Here is a 20,642-nt window from a genome sequence, read left to right as displayed (position 1 = left end):
AAAATCTAAAAAATGACCCCTAAGATTGCAACCACAGAAGAAACTGCCTCCAGCTGAGGACCATGTGTTAGAAAAACCTCTGACACCAGTTCCTAAGCTATCTTCCCCAACGCTGTGTCGCTAATAGCAATTACATATATTTGTGTCTCCATCCTTTTTTTTTTTTTTTTTACAGGCCTCCCAAGTGGCACCAGTGGTAAGGAATCTGCCTGCCAATGCAGGAGATGTGGGAGATGTGAGTTCAACCCCTGGGTCAGGAAGATCCTCTGGAGGAGGGCATGGCAGCCTACTCCAGTATTCTTGCCTGGGAAATCCCATGGGCAGAGGAGCTTAATGAGCTTTGCAGTCCACGTGGCTGCAAAGAGTTAGACAAGACTGAGTAACTGAACACAACAACCTTTTTATACACTTATTTTTACCCTTAACGATTTTCCATGTTCTCACATATGGTATTTTGAGACAGCAGAAGAGGTCTTCACAGTATAAGGATTTAATGTACTTAGCCAACTGTATTGGATACAGTTAATGGATTTCTGTCACTCGTGCATAGAAAAAGCTAGAGATGATAAAAATGCTAGATGTGAGGATGAAGAGAGATTACAGGTAGATGAAGAGAGATTACAGGTATATGAAGAAAGCAAGAGCTAAAGAAAGGGCCTTTTCCTGCCAATAGTGCTGCTTGGTTTGGTGCTTTGTGATTCTTCCAAAACGAGAGCTGGGCTATAGAACAGCTGCCCGCTTTTCCTGAGTATCTTTGCTTCACGCTGACAAAGAGTCTACAGAGACTGGGGATTTCAGATCACACAAGGGGACGTCTCTGTGAGGCAAAGATGGTGCTGCTGTTGCTGCTGAGAAAGGAAATGGAGTGTGTACAGATTTGAAAGGCAAAGTGCATCATGAGAAATGCTGGCCTGGAAGAAGCACAAGCGGGAATCAAGATTGCCGGGAGAAATATCAATAACCTCAGATATGCAGATGACACCACCCTTATGGCAAAAAGTGAAGAGGAACTCAAAAGCCTCTTGATGAAAGTGAAAGAGGAGAGTGAAAAAGTTGGCTTAAAGCTCAACATTCAGAAAACGAAGATCATGGCATCTGGTCCCATCACTTCATGGGAAATAGATGGGGAAACAGTGTCAGACTTTATTTTTTGGGCTCCAAAATCACTGCAGATGGTGACTGCAGCCATGAAATTAAAAGACACTTACTCCTTGGAAGAAAAATTATGACCAACCTAGATAGCATATTGAAAAGCAGAGACATTACTTTGCCAACAAAGGTCCGTCTAGTCAAGGCTATGGTTTTTCCAGTGGTCATGTATGGATGTGAGAGTTGAACTGTGAAGAAAGCTGAGCGCCAAAGAATTGATGCTTTTGAACTGTGGTGTTGGGGAAGACTCTTGAGAATCCCTTAGACTGCAAGGAGATCCAACCAGTCCATTCTAAAGGAGGTCGATCCTGGGTGTTCTTTGGAAGGAATGATGCTAAAGCTGAAACTCCAGTACTTTGGCCACCTTGTGCGAAGAGTTGACTCATTGGAAAAGACTCTGATGCTGGGAGGGATTGGGGGCAGGAGGAGAAGGGGACGACAGAGGATGAGATGGCTGGATGGCATCACCGACTCGATGGACATGAGTTAGAGTGAACTCTGGGAGATGGTGATGGACAGGGAGGCCTGGCGTGCTGCGATTCATGGGGTCGCAAAGAGTTGGACACGACTGAGGACTGAACTGAACTGTCATGATGAAGGTGAAACAGTTACAAACCTGAGATATTCAACCTTTCCTATTACTTTGTTTCCAACCATGGGCATGATAATTGCCACCTTCCCCTAGTAGGGGCTTCCCAGGTGGCGCAGTGGTAAAGAACCTGCCTGCCAGTGCAGGAGACACAAGAGACACAGGTTCGATTCCTGGGTTGGGAAGATACCCTGGAGGAGGAAATGGCAACCCACTCCAGTATTCTTGCCTGGAAAATCCCATGGACAGAGGCGCCTGGTGGGCTACAGTCCGTGGGGTCACAAAGAGTTGGACGCAGCTGAGCACACATGCACAGCTTACTTGGGTGGTGGAATGTCAAACAGAAGCAGCTACCACGCTGTATCGCACCCAAGATTCACGTCCCAAGGGCACGATCAACCTGTGAGTCTGGCCTCTCTCTTGATGAGCAGGACTCATAGTGAGTAAGATCCAGACACTTTGATTTTCCCCAGCAGATGTGACCAAATTCACAAAATATCTAATTATGTTGCTACAAAACACGCTGTCTTTTTATGTATTCTCTTAATCCATCAGAATTTTGTCAGTGGTTACATAAAATGTCTGACACTCCTGTGGAAATAACTATGACAAACAATAAAATACGAAATGAAGAAAGACAACTCATACCTCTTAGTACTGTTTTGTTTGGTTTGCTGCTTTGCGATCTCTTCCAGAGCCAGAACTGGGCTGCGGAACAGCTGCCCGCTTTTCTTGATTATCTTCTGCTTCATGGCAGTTAGACTACTCCATTCTCGAACAAACCTCAAGATCTGGCGGAAATTGAGATAATGAAAAGAGTGTACAGCTCGCCAGGCATCTTCCTTTGAAAGCGAGGCTACGTATAGCATCTGCAAACGGATGTTTTATCATAACCCCAAACAGGCTTTGAGTCTCACAGTTTAAGGTTTTCTTCAGTTTGATGCAGTTTTCCTACCTTTGTTGTGAACCATCTACGGCCAGTTCTGCAGAGGTCACTTCCAAGCCATCAGCTGTCTATAGACACCATTTAGGACACTCAGCACATGTCCTTCATGCACAGAGACCAACAGCAATAACGTGCTCACTGACACCAAAAGCGCACATACCCCAACGGTGGCCGAGGCAAAACTGGATTCTGGGGACAGTGGATCTTTGGTGGTGACAACGCAATATCTGGGCATCGTTTGTACCTGACTGCCTAAACTCTCACGGGAAAAAAGCCATCAATAATAAATCTGGGACATTTTATTAGGGCTACTGTTACTTATTAGTCAGTTATACATAATTGGCTATTTTCTGGTAATCTGAGCATCAGCATTAGATGACACCAAAGAAAACAGCTCATAGCTACTTTTTCTTTTAAGATGGGTGCAGCCGACCATGGCCAATGTTTTCATTTCTGCTCAAATGCAAAAACATAATCACTGTATTCTTGTAAACAGCACCATGCTGCATGCTGGCTCAGCCCCCACACACGCTGACCCTCCTTAGCAGTGAAGATCAATCAGCACAGATCAGAACTAAGGCCTCCCCAGCAGGTACATGGCCTGTGGCTGCTTCCCATAAGGAATGGAGTCCCCCCACATGGTGTTATCCCTGCTCTCAGAGCTTGTCAGTGTTAGAACTTAACCTACAAAGATAAAGTGTGATTCTGTCAGACACCAACCTCACAGCTGCTAATCCTGTGAATGAGGAAATAAATGACGTGAGGATGAGTCTATCCACAGAAACAGCAACCTGAGGTGTGATCGTTCACCAGGCTAACAGATTTCACATTTATCCTGGTAATTCATAGGCACTGCCTGGACTGATTAAAGTGCACCCAGTGATCTGACTGCAGCAGGCCACAAGCTGCTCTGCTTTTATCAAACTCAAAAATGGTCTTTAAAATTACTCAACAAATTTTCATTCAGAACAAATGTGCAGGATGGTTCTTACCAGGGAGCGATTTTGTTTCAGCTGAAAGCTTGCTGGTAAATCTTCCCACAGGTCTAATTTTATATCCAAAGGAATGAAATTACAGTTCATCTGGTTTCCATCCTGATTATAGATGAGGAAGGCAGTATTAATCCATTTTGTCTGTAGGCACTAATAATTATTTTAAAAGTAAAGAATGCTATTATTGCATTTCATGCCCAGTCTTCTAAACTGATAAACTGAGGCAGCTCATTCCAGACAAGATTCCACCCGTACTGCCCCCACTGAGAGGATACGGAGCCCAGGAAGGGGCTAGGCCCTCTGAGAGCCCCCACTACATTTGGTCTAAGGGTAAGCCATACCATGTAGAGAGGTGTCATCAGTTGAACATGAAGTATTTTTTTTATAAAGCGAAAGAAGAATCTCTGTATATAGAAATCTACTGTATAAACAAAAGTTGAACCCATATTCTGCCTAATTCTCTCAGCCAGAAAGAAACGTTACAGTTACCACAATCACTTTGGGGAAAGAAAAATACACAAAAAGTACTTACATAGTGATTAAAAGTTCAGATGTGTAATTGTTATTCTGGCTGGGGTTCTGGCTGAAGTGAACTCCCATTAAACATGGGGTTCTGGCTGAAGTGACAGTTTAGAGGTATACTACTAACATGACATAAGATGCTAAACATCTGTTACTGCTCTTCCTTTTAAAGAGTGTTCTTTTAGGCACTGAATGGGGGTTTTTATATGAATTTCTGTTTCTAGATTTTATTTCAGGTCTCCTAAGGTGAACAGAAAAGCTTTCTTCTGAACTCTCCTGTAGCTGTGAAAATCCCTGTTGACATTTGACCTGCTTAGTGTCTCCAGTTTGGAAACTTGATTGAATAATGTTTCATGGCAAGGGGATATGTAAGTATTTAGAAGAGTGGTAAAAATGCACTTGAGACTGTTGAGAGAGGTCAGGAAGGTGGCTGAGCTATTTGCTTGGTGGCAGGCACATTGCTTTTCATACTGCTCAGGGGTTCTCGTAGGATGTGAGTTGGACCATAAAGAAGGCTGAGCGCCGAAGAATTGATGCTTTCAAACTATGGGGTTGGAGAAGACTCTTGACAGTCCCTGGGACAGCAAGGAGATCAAACCGGTCAATCGTGAAGGAAATCAACCCTGAATGTTCATTAGAAGGACTGGTGCTGAAGCTAAACCTCCAATACTTTGGCCACCTGATGCTAAGAGCCAACTCATTGGAAGACTCTGATGTTGGGAAAGATTGAGGGCAGGAAGAGAAGGGAGCACCAAAGGATTAGATGGTTGGATGGCATCACTGACGCAGTGGACCTGAGTTTGAGCAGAGTTCTGGGAGATGGTGAAGGACACGGAAGCCTGGTGTGCTGCAGTCCATGGGGTCACAAAGAGTAGGACACGACTTAGCAGCTGAACTACAACGAAGGCATGCTCTACCGTCTACCATTTGCAGCTTCTCTCCAGTCTCCAGCAGAGGAGGAAATACCCCGACATGATGATCCAGGATGCAGAGCCTTCACCGTGCACAGTAAGAAGTTTAAGGGCTTCTGAACTTGTGTGTGTGCTCTGCCTGGGGTCTGCCTTCCGGATTCTTGACCTTCTATAGCCCCTGGGAGAGCCATTCTCTGTTGTTCTTAGGTGATGGTCTCACAAGGGGCAGGAGGTGGCTCAGACACTCAGACCTGTCTCTAGAGGAGCGGAGGGCTTCTTGGTGCTCCCCGAGTCAAAAGTTCCACATGGCAGACCAAGGCTGAAGCCTTTAAGGGAAACGTGTCCTGCCTATTTGCATTCTTGATGTTGCTCTTGGCAGTGGTCCCACAGTGGAGGCTGCTTGGAGCTTCTGGTATTCATGATCCTAGCCGTCTCCTAATCTTCTAGCAGTATCTTCTAATATTCAGTTAGAACTAGAGATTATTACATGGTACAGCATCTATCTGTATCTAATAATTTGGTTTAGCAGAAAACCCATAATTGAGTTTGGGCAGGCCCAACCTAACTTATCTTTAAAATGACATTATTTCAATAGAATGGCCCATGTGTTTAAAAACTCACAAATCCTATTTTATGATACTTGTAAAGATTAGAAGTTTGAAACTGTAGGTCAAGCAAAAGTGTTCATAAATCTCAGTAATTTTTTTTTTCTCAAATACTTATACTAGTGAACCTTGGCCAAAGATTCTCACATGGTCTCCAAGACCCTTTCAGAAGATCCAGAGAGACATAAGTTTTATAATACTAGTGCAACACCATTTGCCTTTTCCACTGTTATTCTCTTAGGAATGTCCAGGGAAGTTTTCCACTCAGAGGCAGATCTGAGAATCCCACTGTCTTCTATTATGACTTCAGGAGAAACTGCTAAAGATGTAAAACAGCGCCACTCTTCTCACTAAACATTGTTTTGGAAATTATAATTATTTTTCACAGAGATATGCTTCTTATATCAGTATACAGTGGATTTATTATTGCTAGTTTGTTAATTACTGTTTATTCCTTTATTTTTGGTTGTGCTTGGTCTTCGCTGCTGCACCAGGCTTTTCTCTAGATGTTGGGAGCTGCTCTTACGGGCACAGGCTTCTCACTGTGGCGGCTCCTCCTGTGGCAGAGCACAGGCTCCAGGCGCATGGGGCTCAGTCGCTTCAGCGCGCGGGCTTGGCGGCTGACGCTCGCAGCCTCTAGAGCGCTTGTGGGCTCAGTAGTTGTGCAGCACAGGCTTAGCTGCCCCACGGCATGCGGGATCTTCCTGGCCCATGGATTGAACCCGTGTCCCCTGCATTGGCAGGCGGATTCTCATCCACTGCACCACCAGGTAAGCCCTGTTACTGCTAGTTTCACGTGGATAAATATTTTAAAGTGTTTCTATTTTAATTTCACAAGAGATATAACCCACATGGGATTTCCCTGGTGGCTCAGTGGTAAAGAATCTATCTACCAATTCAGGAGACATGGGTTCCATCCCTAGGTTAGGAAGATTCCCTGGAGAAGGAAATGGTAACCCACTCCAGTATTCTTGCCTGTAAAATCCCATGGACCAGAAGCCTGGTGGGCTATGGCCCATGGGGTTGCAAAAGGTCTTTGGGTCCCCAACAAATTTTAGGAGTGCTAAGAGGTCCTGTGACTGAAAATTTTGAGCACTGCTAACTCAGGCCATGAGCAGTCATATTATTAAAGCTTCCTAGAGTTACTCAACCCACTCCAGTGTTCTTGCCTGGAGAATCCCAGGGACGGCGGAGCCTGGTGGGCTGCTGTCTATGGGGTCACACAGAGTCGGACACGACTGAAGCGACTTAGCAGCAGTAGCAGAGTTACTCAGCATGTGTAGGCAGGCTTAGGCTTCTGTGAGAATCCTACTGCTGCTGTTGCTGCAGGATCAGTGCAGGAGGCGACTCGGAGTGAGAGTTCACCAGGGCCAGGCACTGTGCTAATGGCCTCCCAGGAGTTAGCTTATTTTGTCCTGGCAATGACCACTCCATATTTTACAGCTGAGGAAACAGGCACAAGATTCCACAGGCAGTAACAGATCTGAACCTAGGCACCCTGGCCCTAGAGTCTGCACTCTAACTACGAAGCTGTTTGCCACTCTTTGTCTTTAGATTTAACAGAGGAATCTGAGAATTAGCTTTAAGTAGGAAAAGAACTCACTACCCATCTCACTGCTAATAAAATTATCTCCATTGGAACATGAAAAAAGGAAGCCTTGGGTATGTTTCCAGAATCCACATGATGCCTACCTTAGTATAGACGTGAATCCGGTCAGTATTCTTACTTGCACAAAACATCAGGGTATCATACACTGGCCAGTTCTTCAACTGTTCTAATGAAGAAGATAAAAAAGAACCTGAAGGCATATCTACCCTCTACCCAGAACAGCTTACTTTAATCCTATGTGGGTTAGGATAATGAAAGAGTTTTATCAAATACATCAGCACACTGAACAAAGAACATGTACCTGGGCATGAAATAAACATGGCAGGTGATCTAAGAGCATACTGGTTTATATGGTAACCAGTTGCTTTGGAACTTTTGCTAATGACCCAACAAGAAAAAAAAAAACGAAATTCAGCATTTGCTTTATAAAAGATAAGCATTAGGCATAAGGGAGAATTTCTTACCCTGAAAGAGTCCCTATCAGTCTTGAAAGAGTCTAGAATCTATCCCTATTGCTACAGAGGGTTTAAGTTGAGACCGAATGAACACCATTTTGATTATCCGCAGCAAGACTACCATGTCGAGGGCTACTTAAATGACTGATGCCTTATGGCCTGGTGCCTCACATTCACAAAAGGAGATGAGTGAACAAGACGTCTTTCTCATCATCTCTATTTTTTTCTCAGTCCTACTGACCAATATATTCTGTGGAAAGGATAGGGTTATCCAAGCAAATCTAAATAATAATTAGTTAGCACTTATCAAGCACTAACAATGAGCCTGGTACTGGTCTAAGCACTTATATTAACACCTCTCAGAAACAAGTTGTGCGTCTTACAGAGGAGGGAAGCAAGGCACATCAGTCTGCCCAAGGCCACTGGTAACAGAGCCCAGTAATCTGGCTCCAGAGCCTATGCTCTTAACTTCTGCCATGGTTCCCCAGTGACCCTTTCAAGTATTTTTCCAGATATACAAGTCTATGATTTATTTGCAGTATCATCTATTTGAATATTTCTAATCGAGACATCAGTCACTTTACAAACTTAGACTGTGGATTATCCCCATATTTCATAAATTCAAAAATGCATGCTTTCCCCACACTTGAATATCTCTGAAATTGGCATGTCTTCCAGTCAACAGCCTTGGCATTTTACAACTATGCTTGGCCAGGTGACAGCTGTAAGGTAGTTTTCACTGCCTGGGCATGAGCTTAGTCATAACTACAACACCGTTTTCACTTCGACACTACGCTTGAGATATATGCATTGTCATTTCTGAGTGTTGATTCTGATTACCTTCAAAATGTCTTCAAAATGTTTTACTGTGGTTTGGGATTGAAATGAAAAGTTATCATGTACACCAAAAACTTGCATACAGGATGAGAAAGCATAAATTTGTTATTAAAGAAGCAAACATGCATCACTGCAGGGATAACCAGTTACTGTGTCATAGTGAAACCGGCAGTTTGTTTCTTTATTTTGGCTGTGCGTCTTCATTGCTGAGCAAGCTTCTCTCTAGTTTTGGCAACTGGGGGCTACGTTCTAGTTGCAGTGCTCAGGCTTCTTATTGGGTTGACTTCTCCTGTGTGGAGCACAGGCTCTAGTCTATGGGCTCAATAGTTGTGGCACAAGGGCTTAGTTGCCCCAGGGCACGTGGAATATTCCCAGACTGGAGATTTAACTTGTGTCCTCTGCATTGGCAGGTGGATTGCTATCCACTACACCACCAGGGAAGTCCCATCTTTTTCTTTCTTAATGTACATAAAGTAAGTGCCTACCATAATCACTGTCTCCAGATTTGAAGAACTGTGGTTAATGCTTAAAGATCAGAAGTCACTCTTTGATAAAAAGCCTTATGAGAACAACTCCAAATCAGCTGATGTTTTTTGGTAACTACTAGTTACATCAGGGAATGTATTTTTCATTTTTTTCATGTAGTATAATTTAATGGTTCCAAACACCAGATAGCATCTTTTGAAGATATGGCCTTCCTTCCAGACCCTTAGAATTCCAGTTAGAATGAAGCTGCAATTCCAGAGTGGTATACGTCACTCTGGTTCTAAAAGAGCATACGTGGGTAGAAGCATCTTACTACAATGTCCCTTCTCTTTCTTGTTTTTTAAGGAAATCCATGTCAGTGGGAAGATGTGAAGAATTACACTTTTGCAGCCCAGTGATCTGAGAAGTAAAGAGAGAAAAAAAGAAGAGGGAATAGGTGTAGGGGAAAATACCAGCATTGTTTACTGGATGAGGCCAATGCAAATTTCACCAGCAGAATAGAATTTCTAAAAGTCTGGTGATTTTCGAAAAGAATGTGTAGGTAAAGCTAACATACATCTTCATCAAGGGACCAATTTGTAACTAACAAGCATTTCCTTGCTGTAGATGGAGAGTCTCATGGCCCAGCTGACAACAATTGCCAGTCGCTGATTCTGGGTCTGATGTTTTGTTCACTGACCTGGACACTGTCCGAGAGCAATGGTTTCATCCTCAATGGGGGCACTGTCAGAGTACACACAAGGGAACTAGAGACAAGACGCCTGAGTCCAGATTGTCTACTTAAAGGCCGCTAAAATTAACAGACCTGAACAGAATCTATTGTGAGATAGTTTTGGGAAGACCTTGAGGAATTAGAGGAAAGGAAAGCTGAGCACAGAAGGAAGATGCCTAGAGTTTAGAAATACTTAATAAACATTTCATTTTAGAGCTATGAATTCAACATGGAATTATATCTATGTTTAACTTCCCTGGTGGCTCAGACAGTAAAGAATCTGCCTGCTGATGGGAAGAGCCCTGGGGGAAGGGAATGGCACCCCACTCCAGTATTCTTGCCTGGAGAATTCCATGGACAGAGGAGCCTGGTGGGCTACAGTCCATGGGGTTGCAAAGAGTTGGATACGATTGAGTGACTAACACTTTTATCTTTTTAGAGCTATGAATCCAACTCTAAACTATATCTATGTTTAACAGCAACTAACTTAAAAACTTTGACAATCCATCCTGAACACTTTGGGGTTGTTATAATGAAACATCAACCTGTTCGTTACTATGGTCACAAACTGAGTAACAAAGAAAATAACCCCACAGTACTCACAATCTTTTGCCAGCTGGCCCATAAAGATTGTGATGGATGACATACAGGCTGGTATTTGCCAACCACTGCAGCCATAAATAATGAATGGAATCAAGGAAAGAAGTAAATAAACCTGAGACACTACATGGTTGGTTGGTCATGATTCACATAGTCTTGAAATTATGTTCCTTAAAAACATTTTACTTAAAAAAACAACCCTCAAAACTCAAAATATAAAATATGCTGATTAATTGTAGCCACTTAAAAGAAATTCATGTGTATGGGTTCGTGGTGGTACAGTGGTTTAGAATCCGCCTGCTAGTACAGGGGACACAGGTTCGCTCCCTGGTCTGGGAAGATCCCAGATGCCGCAGAGCAATTAAGCCCGTGCACCACACTACTGAGCCTGTACCCTTGAGCCTGCGCACTGCAACTACTGTGCCCATGTGTTACAGCCTGTTCTCCACAGCAAGAGAAGCCACCGCAACAAGAAGCCTGCACACCACAGTGGAGAGAGGCCCCAGCTTGCTGCAACTAGAGAAAGCCCACATGCACCAACAAAGACCCAGTGCAACCAAAAATAATAAAAAATAAAAGAAATTCACTTGTAAAGGATGAATGATCTCCTAAGTGGCTGTCAATCATCTGTCAATCTTAAAGCAATCCATGGTGTCCAAAAGAACCCCCAAATATCAAAACCATGCTCTCACTGCAAGAATGGGCCGAGCTTGGTGGAAGCTGGGCAACAGGCCGGAGACAGCACATGTAGCCCATATGAGTTTAGCTCTCTCTGTAACATCTGAATGCCAACAGCTCTGCTTTTCTAGCCATCTGGTGTTTATGTATGTAGTTACAAATGGTTGGTATTTTTAATATAAAAGGGAATACAAGGAACCTGGAACAAGGTAGTAATCGCAAACCTATTAACAGTGTTCCACATCTAAGCATATGGTTATTACTTGGATCCTGGAAATGGCAAGACTTACCATCACCTGGCTGGGGGGTGAGTCTGTCTTCACTCTCAGTTGTTGAAATTTCTTCCTTGCTCTTAGCTGATGGTTCAGGTGTTGAATGTGCCAGAACTTGTTTCTCCCCGTCAGAACTAGTCTGAATTTTTTTGGAGGTGTCCTGAGAATCATCTTTCTCGTTTTTGTTTTTATTCTGGGTGTGGCTGAGGCTATCTATTTGTGGAACAAATTTGTACAACAAACAAAATAATTCATGAAAAACAAATAATTTACACTTATATTTAGCTAAAGTCGTTGTGTACCCTAAAGCCAGTACAGAAAGTAGAGTTTAAAAATGTCACAGCTAAGTTGTACAAAAAGAAACAAAGTCAGCAACATCTGCTCATTCTTTCTAAATATTTATTGGGGATCACCAAGTACCACTCTAGGTGCTGGAAAGGCAGAGGGAACAAGTCAGAAAGGTCCCTGCTTCCTAGAGATTCCATTCCAAAGGCAGAGATAAACAGGCAAACAGATAGGATCTTTTTTGCTAAAGAGAATACATGAGTTAGAGGATGGGGTGGGAGGCTCCCTGGAGCTGAGAGCTGCTCAGGGATCTGGGAAGCCTGGCCCCAGGGGGCCTGTATTCTTGACTTAGAGCCTTAGTGTCACTGGAAGCCATTAAAGGGTTGTAAGCATAGGAATGTAATGATCTAAGTTTTTAAAGGCTCCCTCCATCTGCTGTGGAGAGAAGGACCAGCCTCAGGGAGGCTTCAGAGAGATGCTGGTGGCTTCCAGTGTGATGGTAGCAATGAAGATGTAGTGACTGGAATCAAGGCACTTTGTAAAGGTTACACTAGCGGAACTTCATGAAGATGGGAGGACAGGGAAAAATCAAAGATGCTGCCTCCAGGTTTTTAGCACAATGTAGGGAAGACGGGGGAAGAGAAGCTTTGGTGTTAGATGTAGTGACTGTAAATCAAGAATTCCATTTTGGACATGTTAAACTTGAGGTACCCTTTAGACATCCTGGTGGAGATGTTATGTAGGTCACTGCATACATCCAGTCTGGAATTCAAATGAGAGATACAAATCTGGGAGTATGAAGTATAAGATGCAGAGGATAAGCAATAGATGTTAAGAACAAAGCACAAGAGAAATGTTACATACTGACAACTCTAGTGATCAATGCTTTTGAATCGTGGTGCTGGAGAAGACTCTTGAGAGTCCCTTGGCCAGCAAGGAGATGAAACTAGTAAATCCTAAAGGAAATCAACCCTGAATATTCATTGGAAGGACTGATGCTGAAGCTAAAGCTCCAATACTTTGGCCACCTGATGAGAAGAGCCAACTCACTGGAAAAGATCCTCATGCTGGGGAAGATCGAAGGCAAAAGGAGAAGGGGATGACAAAGGGTGAGATGGTTGGATGCCATCACTGACTCAATGGACATGAACCTGATCAAACTCTGGGAGACCATGAAGGACAGGGAAGCCTGGCATGCTGCAGTCCATGAGGTCACAAAGACTCAGGCATGACTTGGTGACTGAACAACAGCAAGTATCCAATGTAAGCTAATTAATGTACTAGCTAACGTACTAGAGACCACTAGTTAACAGCTTTATAAGACTTTCCAGTCCTGTATCCTAATATTGCTCGTTTAATGTTTTGAATTCACTGTTTCCTCAAAGTGTTATGTGGCAGGTATTGATTTTAAAATTTAGATGAATTGGAATTCTGCTTTTTAATACTTTGGGGATGCATCCAAATCAAGGTTGGAAATGATTATGTTAAACTGTAGTATTATTAATCTAATAATTATGACTACCAGATATGGTAATATCACTGTTACTTGGAATATGTATTGTTCTTAAATCAGATTGTTTCATATTCACAAAAGGTGTTTTGTTTTTTTAGACTGCTTGACAGTTTGCTTATTAAATCATGGTTCTAGAAATCTTCATTGTTGCTCTTGGTATCATAAAGAAAAGTCAGAACTTATAAAACCCTATTAAACCATGATTTTTATTGCTCAGTCATTCAATTTATAGACTTTGTGTGAACTAATATTATTTTGTAGTCATGAGATACTTTATTTTTATTGCCTGTAGCAGTTGGAAATTGAATGAGATAATGCAAATTGTGGGAGATATTATATGGGATAAGCTTGTGGCTCCAATTTAGTTCATAGACAACAGGTGTCCACGTTACAAATATAATCACCCAGATGGCAGACTTGTCAGTTTTGGGAGGAACACCCAGAATCAAAGGAGGAAAGACTCAGCTACTGATTACATTTTCTTTCAGATCAAAATTAAGGCAGAGGAGAGCAAGGCAAGCAGGAAGGAACTGCAGCATTAGAGCTTCTATCTTTGCTGAGACTCTGTTAATGTCAAGACTCTGGAGAATTCACATATGATGGGAAAGTGTGTATAATCATTACACACTTCGATAAGATTTTATTTATAATTTCTTCTAGTTTCCAAAACCATACACTTGGCATTTTTAGTGACCATAAAAATGGTCTCTAAAACTGGAAAAAAAGGAATACTGATGATGATTTTCTTAAGACAACCACAGTTGTTAATAGTCACTTCAAAAATAAAACACCAGCAAGCATATCATATCACGCAAGCAAAACATACTCTGAGGTATGTTTATGATTTCTTTTAAATAGCATGTTTTAGAAAAGAATAAACTCATAAAACAGACGTGAGATTTGGTTTTTAAAAGAAGATCAAGAGAGGAATTTTTATGATTTTTCATGGGAGACACATGGCACAATAAATAATTCAGTAGGCGAAGAAGCTACACTGGATTCATTCTGCTATTTAAACAAAATAATCTACAATTTCTTTAAAAACAAGTATATTCTACAGAGGAAAGAAAACAGCAGGTCTATGGCTATAAGGCATATTTGCTGCCATAGCAACAGAGCTTCTATTCCTGCCCACTGAATCCACGTCCTGCTGGCATTAATCAGAAATGTCCATTTGTGCCAAATTAATGCCATGTCACAGATGCTGGGGGATATATATTCTTGACAGAACTGGGAGCTTTTCACATTCCACAAGGGGATAAATTCACAGTCTTCACTGTGGAAGCTCTTCCTCCAGCTTAAACACTGAAGTTGGAACCCAGTCATGGATCTCTGATGACAGCAGTTGTCTCTAAACACACAGGTTATCTGAAGACACCACTGCTACCCGCCTCATGGTCACCCTCCATGTACTCACCAGCGCCGCCCCGTGGATTCTCACACATTTCACAGTAAGGTAACACTGAGTTATTGATGTAGGTGCAGAAAGCACACTGCCAGCCCTCACCACAAAAGGCTGGGGTAGTGGCCTGGGCCTTGGCCTTGCAGATCCCGAACGTGAGCAGAGCTTCGGCCTGCCCAGGCCGGCATGGCTGCTCCTCAGGGGGCCTGCAAGGGTCATCGATGGCGACCGATTTCAGTTTTTTAGCTTCAGGTTCAAGATCACTTTCATCACCTCTGGTGGCTGTTTTTACAGGGTCTGCTGGCACTACAGTATTTTTCTCCTGGGATACCCTTGATTCATCACAGGAGGTCTCCAACTGTCTTTTCTTAGCGTTTGGTAAAAAGAATGATCGAATATCACGCTGTTTTTCTTTTTCAAACTAGGAAAAAACAAAGTTATTAAATTAAGAGGCTATTGAGTGTGTTCTTCCTAAATGAAATAGCTTAACAAACTTGTCATTAACCATATTCCTCTATCTTTTGAATACCCTATTGGAAATGAATTCAACCCTGCGATGACTCTTCATATATACATACATGTAGAATACCACTATTGTCTCCATGTACTTTGTGTCTAACTTTTTTTTAGCACTTACAACGTGTGAAGCATTTTATGTATATCAACTCATGTAATCTTCATGCTAGCTCTGTGAGGCAGGTAGTATTACTCTTCCCAAATTTCAAATGACAACACTAAAGCATTAGAGAAGTTAGGTCACTTGGCTATTGCTATTGCTAAGTCACTTCAGTCGTGTCCGACTCTGTGTGACCCCATAGACGGCAGCCCACCAGGCTTCCCCATCCCTGGGATTCTCCAGGCAAGAACACTGGAGTGGGTTGCCATTTCCTTCTCCAATGCATGAAAGTGAAAGTGAAGTCGCTCAGTCATGTCCGACCCTCAGCGACCCCATGGACTGCAGCCTTCCAGGCTCCTCCAACCATGGGATTTTCCAGGCAAGAGTACTGGAGTGGGGTGCCATTGCCTTCTCCGCACTTGGCTATAGAAGTCATATAATAAAAATGTACTTTGGCCTCTAGATGTATGTCAGGGAAAGGAAGCAATTGTGTGTTTAAATATTTCAGGTCAATAAAGACTTGAAAAATGTTTTCATGCCCAAACTGTAAACACAAACAATGTTCATAAACAATATATTTTTCATATTAAAATAGTTTCCTGACTAAGGAATATTTTCAAATAGCAGTAAAGATATGAATTAGAACAGTTTCTTTAATAGAGATAGTTTAATAATTATCTTGTTCCTAAGAAACAGATTTCTCTTTTCTAAAAGCAGCAACTTCATGATCTCATGTTTTCCATCTTCTTTTCAACATGTAAATTTCAACCTCCTAATTAAGAGAAAGGATAACAGCCATTTCCACAGCTGATTAGCCAGCAGTTACGGTAAATTAAAGGAGTTAATTTTAGAGAAGTCCTGCTAAGGCCTGAACTGGGTACATGGTGGACACACGCTGTGGCAGACTGCACAAAAATGGCCAATTCTTATCCCGTTTAACACACTTGTCTCTCAATGTCACACTGACACACCTACATTTAGAGGTGGGGTCTGTGTTCCTTTCCCTAGAACCTGGGTGGACCTTTGTAACGGTGTCAGTCAGCAGAATGCCATGAAAGCATCGCTGTGTGACTTCTGAGGCTCAGTCATTGAGGCTGATAGGGCTTCTGGCACTCTCCCCTTCTCCTTATCTTTCGGGAGGGACACTAGCCTTTGGAACACAGCCACCGTGTTGTGGGGAAGCCCAGGCCACACTGGAGAAACCACGTATGGGCATTCAACTCTTCAGCCGCACATGGGCCCCCCAGTGACGGTCAGCATCAGCTGTCAGACATGTGAGTGAAGAAGCTTTCAGATTCCAGCTCCCAGTCTTGGGATCGATCAGCAAAGGCCCCACTTCTCAGGCAGCAGACATGTCATCTCCATTGTACGCAGGCTGGATTCTTTATCCACAGAAACCATGAGAAAAAATACACAGCTATTGTGGTTTCAAGGCACTAAGTTTTGGGGTAAATTGTTATGCCACAATAGATTACAGATACTATAGTGACATGCAAATGTTGCAAAGAGAAAGTTTACATAATAAATCTTATCTGTATTCTTTAGTAGTGCTGAATAAGAAAGATTTAGCAAATTAATCAAGACAGAAGGAATAGTGGTTACTGGGAGCTGTGAGAAAGGGAAAAATGGAGTTATTGCTAAATGGTTATGGAGTCTCTGTATGGGGTTTGAAAATAGTGGTGTCAGTTGCACAACACCATTAATATAATACACGTCACTGAATTATACACTTAAAATAGTTACGATGGCAAACTTTATAATAATGTACATAATCACAAGTATTTAATTTCTAAAAAAGGAAAAAAGGTAGGAAGAGAAGAAAGAATACTTATGTTGTTCCTATATTGGAATAATTAAAACATATATTTTAGGAAAAAAGTCCTCCTCAGTAACGTACAACTTTGATTTTGTATGACTACTATTTATATACTCATATACTATTGCAATGGCACCCCACTCCAGTACTCTTGCCTGGAAAATCCCATGGACGGAGGAGCCTGGTAGGCTGCAGTCCATGGGGTCGTGAAGAGTCAGACATGACTGAGCGACTTCACTTTCACTTTTCACTTTCATGCATTGGAGAAGGAAATGGCAACCCACTCCAGTGTTCTTGCCTGGAGAACCCCAGGGACGGCGGAGCCTGGTGGGCTGCCGTCTATGGGGTCGCAGAGAGTCGGACACGACTGAAGCGACTTAGCAGCAGCGTACTATTACAAAGTTATCTAGTAAGTTGTGGAAGTTACAGAATTTAGACAAAAATATAAAGAATGAAATCAACCATGAGACAAGATTTTTAAAACCACGCACAAGAGAAATTCTAAGAAAAGGGTGGAGGAAAGCAAGGAGATTATCAGACTCATGGAGTTTGGTGTTAAAAAGGTAACAAAGAAACAAATATAGTTATACATTTAAAGAGAATGTTCTATTTCATACAACAGCACTGCAGAGAACTCCTTGAACTTTGAAAATATTGGCAAATATTCAGCAAATGTGAACAAATTCTACCAGCTATTTCTAGTTAAACAACAATGATTTTACAAGAGAGGTTAACTTTCTGAGTCCTTGTACATGTCTCAAAATGACCTGATTTTGCCCTAACTCTTAGTAGTTTTGCTGGGCAAACAATTCTCAAAAATCTTTAAAGAAATTGCTTGATTTCTTCCAACATCTGATGATACTGACAATGTTCCTTTGTAGTTGCAAACTCTGTTCATTTTATAGAGGCTTTTGGAACCTTCTTTTCATCCCTGGTATTCTAAAATTTCACAATGATCTAAGTCTATATACTCTATCTGTGTCATCTGTATCTATATGATTTCTGCTCAGCACCTAGGATACCCTATTAATTTTGTATAGTATTGATCATCTCTAGTTCTTGGACATTTCTATTCTTTTTTGATAGTTTCTCCCTCTTCATTTTCTCACTTCTGCTTTTCTGGAATTCCTGTTAGCAGAATGTTGGACCTGGACATTTACGTCATCTTTTACTTTCATATTTTCCTTCTTTGTGTCTTTTTACCCTCTAAATGGGTTTAGCTATTTTATCTTTCAATGCTTACATAAAATTAGTTTGGCAGTCATGTTTTTAACATGTAAAATTTCCTTCTTGTTCCTTTTTCATAGTATTTTGATTTTATTTGTATGTGCAGTATCATCTCAAATCTGAAGATACAAATTAGTTTTTTAAAGTTATCTCCAGGATCAATTTTTGTACTAGTTTATTTTGTTCAGCTTTTCCACACCACAGATTTCCTTCTCAAATGTCCGATGACCTCACACAGAAGAACGATGGAATAGGAGGGCTGCCTGGGAAATCAGGACACATGGGCTACTGACTGAACGGGAGGGGTGCAGAAGATGGAAGGGACTGGAGTGCTCCTCAGACTCCTAAGTTTCTGACTTCTGACACTGTATGGATGACATTTTGAATTATCATAACAGAGAATATAGGAAGATAAATGGGCTTATTATTGTCTCATTATCTTAGAATAGAAGGCAAAAAGAGAAGAGATAAGGAAATAGAAGTTTACTTTTAGATATGTATGAGGACTGGTGGGTGCCAGGGTGGTGAATTCCAGGAAGCAGGTCCACAGTTGAAGGGAAAGAAACATCTGGATGCCTGTGTGGGAACCAGTGACAAGCAGAGGTGGTTCCAGTCAGAGGCCTGGATGTCACGAACAGAGGGAGGAGGAGGTAAGAAGTCATGGATGGAAAGCAGAGGGATGTTGAGAGTGGAATGAGGAGGAAGAGATACCAGGGAAGGAAACAGTAGGAACAGTAAGAGGGTGGAAAAGCCAGGGGATCAGTGGCTCCTGTGTTTTGGTTTCTACTCATGATCCCAAGCACCCAGAAAAACCCATGTCCTTCAGATATTTTTAATCAGATCTGGGAGATTTTCTTATACTTTTTCCCTCTGTTTTTTATTTCTGGAATTTCTATTAGGTAAAATCTTCTGAACTGATCATTTGATTTTCTTTGCTTTTTCTCACATTTTTTTCCTACCTCTGTTGTTCTACTTTCTGTATGATTTCCTCATTATCTTCCTTTTAGTCCTTGTCAGATTATTATTTTCTGATGTTATAGGTTCACTTTCTAAGAGCTTTTCCTTGTTCTTTGATTATTCCCTTTCCTTATTCCTGTTTTGTGGGTACAATACTTTTACTTCTTGTGAACATGAATAGAAGGTTTTTTGTTTTCTTCAGTTCAGTCACTCAGTCCCAACCCCTGGAGGGTGAGTTGCTAATCTGAATTTTTTTCAGCCTGAGAACTTGGGACACAGTTCAGGGCTTGTGCTTCCCAGAGGTGTGCTTCCCTTGGACCGTGTCTCCACCGGAAGCGAGCCCTGTAACCTTCTCTGCTGCTCACTTTGGGGTGAGAAGTAGGAAGTCCCATTATGGCCTTGGGTTTTGGCTGGTTTCTTTCATACACCTTTTTACCAAATTTTCCTGGGGTGCTTTCAGGCACTTACAGGTCTATTAATAAAGCCAGTTCCTTTTTATTCACAAGGCTATTACCAAATGGAAGTCCCCTTTGTCAGGGACTCCCAGCTGCAGTCTGGGGTACTGAACTCCACCCTGAACTCCTAACAGTGATAGTGGTAACCGAGAAAGAAAAACTGCAGACATTTCACAGGTAATATCATCACAGTGAGGCCTGGGAGGAACTCGGCAGCAGGTGCAGGAGAAGCAGAAGGAATTGAAGCGGGCATGTAAAGGAGATTCCATAACTAGAGGCATGCAAGTAGGTAAGGGCAGGACAAACGGAAGCCACGGGAAGTGATCCAGTTTAGTCTAAAACTGAAGAGTCCATAGCAGAGGTGTCTGTGTGTGTGCTCAGTCGCTTCTGACTTTTTATGACTCCACAGACTATAGCCCACCAGGCTCCTCTGTTGAAGCCTGGCTTGGAGAATTTTGAGCATTACTTTGCTAGCATGTGAGATGAGTTCAATTGTGCAGTAGTTTGAGCATTCTTTGGCATTGCCTTTCTTTGGGATTGGAATGAAAACTGACCTTTTCCAATCCTGTGGCCACTGCTGAGTTTTCCAGATTTGCTGGCACATTGAGTTTTCTTCAGCTCATTACAATGTTTCTGCTTCTTTTCTATCCTTTTTTTGTTTTACATACTAGTCCTCACATATTTTGGTTTCTGCTTTGCCCATGAGAGGATTTCTTCCAAACCTGGTGACCTTCACTGTCTTTTCACAGTTTTTTTTAAACTTTTTATTTCATATTGGAGTATAGCTGATCAACAATGTTGTGATAGGTTCAGGTTGAAAGCAAAAGGATTCAGAAATACATATACATGTATCCATTCTCCCTCAAATCCCCTCTCATGCAAGCTGCCACTTAACACTGAACAGAGTTCCCTGTGCTATACAGTAGGTCCTTGCTGGTTACCCATTTTAAATATAGCAGTGTGTCAGTTTGGGATTGACATGTTCCCAACGGAGTTGTTTTTTTTTTT

General features: G+C 42.0%; 1 protein-coding gene and 1 long non-coding RNA gene across 5 annotated transcripts in view; one reads left to right on the top strand and one right to left on the bottom strand.

Moving 5' to 3' along the window:
* Positions 1 to 20,642, bottom strand: part of ZRANB3 (zinc finger RANBP2-type containing 3) — a 305,694-nt gene that overhangs the window by 15,088 nt on the left and 269,964 nt on the right. For all 3 annotated transcript variants that reach the window (XM_061439301.1, XM_061439316.1, XM_061439311.1), the window contains 5 exons: positions 14,579 to 14,984; positions 11,382 to 11,576; positions 7,407 to 7,489; positions 3,677 to 3,778; positions 2,387 to 2,529 (listed from right to left, as the gene is read on the bottom strand). In XM_061439301.1, the coding sequence (XP_061295285.1) occupies positions 2,387 to 2,529; positions 3,677 to 3,778; positions 7,407 to 7,489; positions 11,382 to 11,576; positions 14,579 to 14,984 (929 nt within the window). The remainder of the gene's footprint in view (positions 1 to 2,386; positions 2,530 to 3,676; positions 3,779 to 7,406; positions 7,490 to 11,381; positions 11,577 to 14,578; positions 14,985 to 20,642) is intronic.
* Positions 1 to 20,642, top strand: part of LOC133260715 (uncharacterized) — a 27,910-nt gene extending 7,268 nt beyond the window's left edge. The window contains exons 2-3 of one of the 2 annotated variants that reach the window (XR_009740941.1): positions 176 to 235; positions 3,878 to 20,642. This is a non-coding gene — a long non-coding RNA (uncharacterized LOC133260715). Of the gene's footprint in view, positions 1 to 175; positions 599 to 3,877 lie in introns of those variants that run through there. The other variant, XR_009740938.1, reaches the window with a different exon arrangement.

This window comes from Bos javanicus, chromosome 2, assembly GCF_032452875.1.
Source record: "Bos javanicus breed banteng chromosome 2, ARS-OSU_banteng_1.0, whole genome shotgun sequence".
Taxonomy (NCBI): Eukaryota; Metazoa; Chordata; class Mammalia; order Artiodactyla; family Bovidae; genus Bos; species Bos javanicus.
This window is presented reverse-complemented; position numbering and strand designations above follow the sequence as displayed.